This window comes from Daucus carota, chromosome 7 (genome assembly GCF_001625215.2).
Source record: "Daucus carota subsp. sativus chromosome 7, DH1 v3.0, whole genome shotgun sequence".
Taxonomy (NCBI): domain Eukaryota; kingdom Viridiplantae; phylum Streptophyta; class Magnoliopsida; order Apiales; family Apiaceae; genus Daucus; species Daucus carota.
The window spans coordinates 29,993,697-30,001,087 of record NC_030387.2 but is presented as its reverse complement, the minus strand read 5'-3'; the positions used below and the strand labels follow the sequence as shown (position 1 = coordinate 30,001,087).

General features: G+C 35.4%; 2 protein-coding genes across 2 annotated transcripts; one reads left to right on the top strand and one right to left on the bottom strand.

The window, feature by feature from the left end:
- Positions 1 to 1,239: 1,239 nt before the first annotated feature.
- LOC108193762 (probable flavin-containing monooxygenase 1) lies at positions 1,240 to 3,624 on the top strand. Its single transcript, XM_064082333.1, has 5 exons — positions 1,240 to 1,757; positions 2,049 to 2,286; positions 2,410 to 2,585; positions 2,658 to 3,019; positions 3,158 to 3,624. The coding sequence occupies exons 1-5, from the start codon at positions 1,320 to 1,322 to the stop codon at positions 3,504 to 3,506; spliced, it is 1,563 nt and encodes a 520-aa protein (XP_063938403.1). The 5' UTR covers positions 1,240 to 1,319; the 3' UTR covers positions 3,507 to 3,624.
- Positions 3,625 to 4,498: 874 nt separating this feature from the next.
- On the bottom strand, positions 4,499 to 7,049 carry LOC108195647 (cytochrome P450 87A3). The gene is made up of 6 exons (XM_017362629.2): positions 6,727 to 7,049; positions 6,520 to 6,609; positions 6,142 to 6,220; positions 5,182 to 5,288; positions 4,952 to 5,079; positions 4,499 to 4,866 (listed from the first exon to the last, which is right to left on the bottom strand). The coding sequence occupies exons 1-6, from the start codon at positions 6,970 to 6,972 to the stop codon at positions 4,773 to 4,775; spliced, it is 744 nt and encodes a 247-aa protein (XP_017218118.2). The 5' UTR covers positions 6,973 to 7,049; the 3' UTR covers positions 4,499 to 4,772.
- Positions 7,050 to 7,391: the final 342 nt, after the last annotated feature.

The window sequence follows — 7,391 nt, the reverse complement described above, 5'->3', positions numbered from 1 at the left end:
TTTTATGCTCAAACCGCACCGAAATTAACCGAACCGAAATATATAAATATAAATATATACACACACACACACACACACACACACACTAATAATAGTAATAAAGCACCTTAGTCATTTTTAAACTTCACATCTAATTTTATATGGAGGTTCTTCTTCCATACTTGCATACTTGCTGAGGCACTTAAATAACCGGGCATCCAAATATTTGGAAGAGCGCTTGATCGAAAACTAGGGCTATTGTGATTTGCCACAAAGCAGAAATATTTCTGTTGTTAGTCTGCTAATCAAATTTTATTATGAAACCTATTCTACTTTTTTTATTTATGTACTTTTTGAAAACTTTTTATTTGAATTTCATGACTAGTTGATTTTGGGTAATTTTATTGACTTGACATCATCTAATTTCTTGTCAAAATATGTATGTTTTAGTTTTTATTGTGTATTAAAGTTTTTTAGATGAAAGTATGAAATGTTTCCTATATCAATAAATAGTAACCGAACATATTGTACATATTCATGAAAATTTTATATTTTTTTTAAAAAATCATTATGCACAAGAGTAGCAAATAATAGTGGAAAAACCGAAAAAAACCCGCAACCGACTAATGGTTAACCGCAACCGAAAAACCGTTTTAATTGGTGCGGTTACGGTTAAAGATGATTAACCGAACCGAACCGCATTCATCGATTTGGTAACGGTTAATGTCCAGAACCGCACCAAACCGAACCATGCACACCCCTACATGGACCAAATATGGCTCCGAAGTCCGAACGTATGGACGATGGTGCATGAAAGTTGGGTGCGACAAATCTGACGCAAATCTTGAATTTTGTGTGCTGAAAAGACGATAATGTAGTAATAATTTGGGTGCAGAGGTCAGGCGGAACGGTCTGATACATGCATTTCAGTTTCAAGTTTCAACACGCAAGTTTCTTCAGTATTTTCATATGTTATAAAATTCGATGACATGATTAATCACCGATCAATCCCTGTTTCATAACTTGTTGAACTGATTAAATTTTTGATTAATCACCGATCAATTCAATTAATCCCCGATCGATTAAATAAATCTCCGACTAGTCCTTATTTCATGACTTCACCAATTAAGTCCGATTCTCGCTTTTTACGATACTGGTATGTTTATCTGATTGAACATGGTTTCACCGATTAAGTCCGATTCCCACTTTTTACAATACTAGTATTTTCCGATTAAAAAGATAATGTTGCGTAGCACTGACAAGCATCACAGATCCAATCTTTCTGCTGAGTATCGACTATTTATAGAGAATACTGAACATGGCAACACTATTGTGTAAAAATGGTGAAACAAGTAGCTATAGTTGGGGCTGGCATAAGTGGTCTATTAGCTTGCAAGTACACTCTGTCTAAAGGCTTCCATCCTATTGTATTCGAAGCACGAAGCAGCATTGGTGGAGTTTGGATCAATACACTCGAAACCACCAAGCTCCAGACTCCTAAATCGTATTATCAGTTCACAGATTTCCCCTGGCCATCTTCTGTCGTCGAGGACTTTCCGAATCAACAGCAAGTTCATGACTACGTTTCTTCCTATGCTACGCAGTTTGGGTTGCTAGAGTATATCAAATTCAGCTCCAAGGTTAAGAGCCTCGACTACGAGGGCCCGTCCGATGAAGAGATGCAAGCTTGGTCCTTGTGGGGTGGTACTGGTGAGCCTTTTAGCTCTAAGGGCAAGTGGAATCTCTCAGTGCAGGATACTCAGACCCTTTCAACCAAGGTACATGATGCATAACATTTCAACACAAATATGTTACCCTCTTACAAAACTTGCATCTTCACTTGATTCTAACAAAAATGCGGATGAAAAATGCTTAACATGGTATCTGAGCCCTTGTAATACCTTGATATTCATACGGTTAGCTTTTAGTTCAATATCGTCAAATTAAAAATCAGATTGTAGTTTCTGAAGGAAGTATACATAATTTTGAGTAGTTAACTTTCTATTATTTTTAGATCTCATGTTGTCGAATTTCATAATGAACTCCGTATGTATGAATTACAACTGCAGGTTCATCAAGTAGACTTTGTGATATTGTGTGTTGGAAGGTTTAGTGATGTGCCAAACATACCTAAATTTCCTCATGATATGGGACCGGAACAATTTCATGGTAAAGTCATACACTCTATGGACTATGCTGAAATGGATAACGAAAGTGCAGCTCAATTTGTCAAGGGGAAAGAAGTCACTGTTGTTGGGCTTCAGAAATTCGCACTGGACATTGCCATGGAGTGCTCATCAGCAAATGGTGAGAAATAAAATTCACCCACAATTCTTACATTAAAAATAGATATTATCTTTCTGTTATCATAAGAAGTAAGAACATGTATCAAAAGATTTAATTTATTAATTTCTGATGGTACTTTTGTAGGATCAGCTCATCCATGCACAGTGGTATATAGAACAGAACACTGGAACGTTCCCGACTACCTTCCATGGGGAGTTCCCCTAGCATATCTATACTTTAATCGCTTCTCGGAGCTTTTGGTTCATAAACCTGGTGAAGGGTTTATACTGGCTCTTCTTGCATACATACTTTCACCAATGGTAATTAACAAACCATATAGGCTATTGCAATGTTAAACCTTATTAATTAATTCAATTTTAATTGAGTTGCAGAGATGGGGAATCTCAAAATTTGTGGAAAGCTATATAAAATGGAAGCTCAAGCTGGGGAAGTTTGGCATGGTTCCAAAACATAGTTTCTTAACTGAAATGAACTCTTGCTTGATCTCGACTGTTCCTGAGGACTTCTACAAAAGAGTGGAAGGAGGAAGCATAAATTTGAAAAAAGCTCAGAGTTTCTGTTTTGAAAAGGAAGGAGTTTTGTTAGATAATGATAAAGCTGAAGTAGTGAAGGCAGATTTGGTCATACTGGCTACTGGATTCAGAGGTGTTGATAAGCTCAAAGATATCTTCCTATCACCAACACTCCAAACTCACATTAGTGGCAGACCCGAAAATGCAGTTCCACTCTATAGGTCAGTGTTCAGTCACAAACTCATACATATCTCAATTAAAAGCAGAGGAACTTATTTAAAAGTGATATGGTCCGCCATAGCGCGGATCAATACTACATGCATAATGCTAACAATTTTGCACTGGAATTTTGTTTGAAGGGAATGTATTCAGCCACGAGTTCCGCAACTAGCAATCATTGGATTCTCCGAGAGCATTTCAAATCTATACACGTCGGAGTTGAGGTGTCAGTGGCTAGTAGAGCTTCTAGATGGGAGGTTCAAGCTTCCAAACATCTCAGAAATGGAGAAAGACATTGCAAAATGGGATGAATACCTGAAGGAATACTCTGGAAACAAATACTACAGGAGGTCATGCATCGGCGCCTTACACATATGGTACAATGATCAATTGTGCAAGGACATGGGCAGGAATCCCAAGAGAAAAGATGGGGTCATTGCTGAACTATTCCAGCCATATGGCCCTATGGATTATGCCTGTCTGTGCTAAATTATTGAAGCTCATGTTAAGGACTTGTGACTCATGGCTCGTATTTTGGAACCAAAACATGTTAGATGTTTTCTTTATATTTTCATATGAATAATGAATATGACATGGTGATTGAATATCTTTGCTTCCTTTATTTATTTTTACCGTTTTTAGGTATGATCGCTTTGAGGAATCATTAATAGGCGCAGCGCGCTTATATCTGCATGTAATGTAGTGTACAGGTGAAAAACGAAGAACAAATTAATTAAACTGAAGTTCCAGACAACAGAGCAAAACATCATTTTTTTTTTTTTTGATTTTGCAAATAAAGATCACAATTAACAATCAAAATAGTTACAATATTAGCAATCAGATATCGCCTTCTAGGATATAAAAGGTAGATCAGGACATTACTTTGTACAGTTCTTCGGAACAGTCTAAATGTAGTGTTGCAGATTATCTGAGCACCTGGTCCACTGATTTTCCTAGTCAGAAGCAAGTTGGAGCTGCAATTTCAACCCGGCCTTTATGCTATTCAGAGGCTCTGAACCCGTTCCTTACTTCAATTTTTGACTTATAACTTATTGTTACTTGATTTGAAAAGTGAAAGTAGTTACCTAAAAGCTTCATAGCTTATGATCAGTTAAGTCTGCGCATTCATTTATTTTTCCACTTTTTTCCATTAAATTATTCATCTTATAAGTTTCATTCATAACACGAATTAGAATAGAGAGATAAGAGTTTCATTCATGGAATGATTCAGTCATTCAGATTAAAGATACAGAGTTGCAGCGGAATCAGAGTATTTCAGAGTAGATTGTTAAAAATGTAGCTTATTAGAACGGTCTGCTTGTGCAAGTTCGGAATGATCCTGGAATAAAGAGGAAATAGTCTAGGCATTTGATGAGAATTCATATCGATCAACTAAAGGAGCGCAAATTTCTTTATTAAGGCATCCGCCACGTCCCAAAGGGAAATTTTAAAAGTGATAGCGGTGCAATAGACACAATCCATTTCACATAAGCATGAATTTGCAAATACTGCATCACGAAAAATCACCATTACAAAATTTTACATTGAAACAAAGTTCTGCAGGACATAGCCGAATACATTTGGATACTATTCAATACAAGCAAACAACAATACAATACCATCACTTGGCAAGGAAAAGAAATGCAATACAAGGAAGAAAAAGAAACTTCTTAACATTTTATTTTTATAGAGATATATATGTAATTCTTAGTTTGCTCCGTCGATGATCTTGGGCTAGGCTTCAGCCAATATCAGTCAGTTCTGTGATTCCGAAATCTCCAGATGTAATCCATTTGGAAACATCAACCCTGGCTTTCGAACTATGTCACCTCCTTTCGTCACTTTCCACCTGAACAATTCACTTGGAATATTATAAATAGCAATATCAATGAATAATCCAAGTGGCTTTTATAAATAGAAACACTGTTATGGACCTGTACTTGGTGACCAAATAATGGAGATACACGGCCAATTGTAACTTTGCGAAATCAGCTCCCACGCAGAGCCTTACACCCCCGCCAAAAGCCATGAAATCCTTTGATCCCATATGTAATTCCTTACCCTTGATGATTTATTTATACAAACAAAATTAACTCTTCATTATATCACTGAATATAAGCTCTGTTATTTGAATGTTATTCTGGAAATTAATTCCGTAAAATACCTTCCAACGCCAAGGATTGAAAGTCAGGGGATCCTGGTACTTGTCAGGATTCAAATGAACTGTGGATGGGCTCACCATCACGATCATTCCTTTGGGAATAGTATATCCTGCATACACAACAAGGAAAATAGCTTACTCCTTCCATCCCATATGTTTGGGTTGGGCACAGAAGTTAATAAATAAGTATATTAAAGGTAAAAAAAAAAGAAAAAAAAAGAGAAAACGATAGTGGAGAAACTGATTGATTTGTAATGCATAAGTAAATATCGTTGAAAAAAATAGAAAGAATATTTATTTTTATATTATAAGATGATGTTATATAAGATTAATTTTGAGATGTAAAAAATGTAACGGCATGTTAAGAAAGAGATATCCTGAGAAAGCGTGAAAAAACTGGTCGGAAAGAAGCGAGTAACATTTACTCTACTATGAAACACGTCATATGTGATATGTATATACACTCATGGAACGATAATCACTAGCGGGGCAGCAAGTGTTATTTTATGTCAACTCATCTGACACCTTGATTAAGACAGTGACAAAATCTAGATAGTGAGATTTTTAGAAAGTAGTACTGTACTAGGTAACATGGTATTAAAGTCAAAAGGAAACACGAGTTCGATTTTCTGCCGAGACTAATAATATATGATTCACCTTCGGCAAAAAATTACTCCCTCTGTTTCTTTAACTTTTTCCTGTTTGAAATGTCGTGACTGTTCATAAACAAATTATTAATTTACGTCTAATTTATAAGACTAAATATAATCGTGAGTGATATTGTTGAATTCGTATTTATAATTACTTTAATATATTGAGTTTTTTATATTTAATACTAATACGAAATTAAAAGATATTAAAAATCAAAAGCATGTATTAATAAACGTGATAACGAGATCCACGAAAGGTATTAAGACACAGAGGGAGTATTGTTCAAGGTAAGCGAGGTGATTATTGTATTACCCTTTAAATCAACATCCTTAATAACTCTTCTGAAAATTCCAGGGACGATATTAGCCAGCCTAAGTGTTTCATTGATCACCTGCATGTAAAGTGTAAACCATTCAAATCCTGTGGTGAGGATCTCGATTAACAATATTGATTAGAGTGGAGATAAGAGATTCTAGCTGCATGTGTGGTCTACAAAGGCTATCAGGGCCCGGCTCAATGATGGAGGTCCTGTACAAATCTAAATTATTAAATTTTTTTAGTATAATATTATTATTTTAAATATTTTAATACATATATATTTTAAACAGTTTTTGGACTAAAAACTGATGTTTAACAGTTTTTACCCGCTTCTATAAAAAGGCGAGGAAAAATGAAATAATAAAAATTTACCATGTGTGTGAAAGTCATGGACTTGTATTCTTTCCATGTTATTCCAGTATCCTGTTCACTGCGGTTCTTGAGGATATCTTGATGCTCCTTCTGTATCAAATAATTCTAATCAGAAAAACTAGTACAAGACTAATTAAACAGTTTACCTGCAAGTAGCAACATATGGTTTTTTATTTAGAAAAAAAAAATGTAAGAAAATCAATTTACTGCTAATTCTCCAAGCGCTGCGGGGTTATCAGCGAGAAATTTAGTGGCCATGGTAATAGATGTAGAAGTGGTCTCAAAAGTAGCAAACAGAAGTACGAAGACCAAATCTGCAGCAACGGCTTGATTAAGAATTGTGTCCTTATCATTTATTTCTTGGATCAGATAGTCCAAGAAATCCTTGTGACCACTTATAAGGTTGTTAGGCGATGCTTGTCTCTCCATAAAAGCATCTGTAATCACTTTCATTGCCTTCTTTCGTCCCTACAAAATGTTATCAAGATTGAATATTCATTCATCGATGAAATCATGGTACTTTATTCTTTCCTTTTGGAGGTGACGCATATTTTTTGTATTATTATCAAAGATCTTACCTGCAGACATGCATGAAATGCCGTCCCCGGAATATTAATAGGAAATGAGATGAGTCCATCGAGAAAATCTTTGAAGTTTCCTCTGAGATTCCTTTTTGCCTTTGTTTCATCGTAACTCATCACCAATTTGGAAACACACGCAAATACCATCTGCATGTTATTTGCCAATGACATGTTTATATAACATGCGTTAGTGTGATAAGAGTAAACTCGTGTTTGATTCCGGAATGGAATGAAAAATAACTATAAAAATCTTTAGCTAAATAATGAGTCCGCAAATCAAAAATTAAAAAA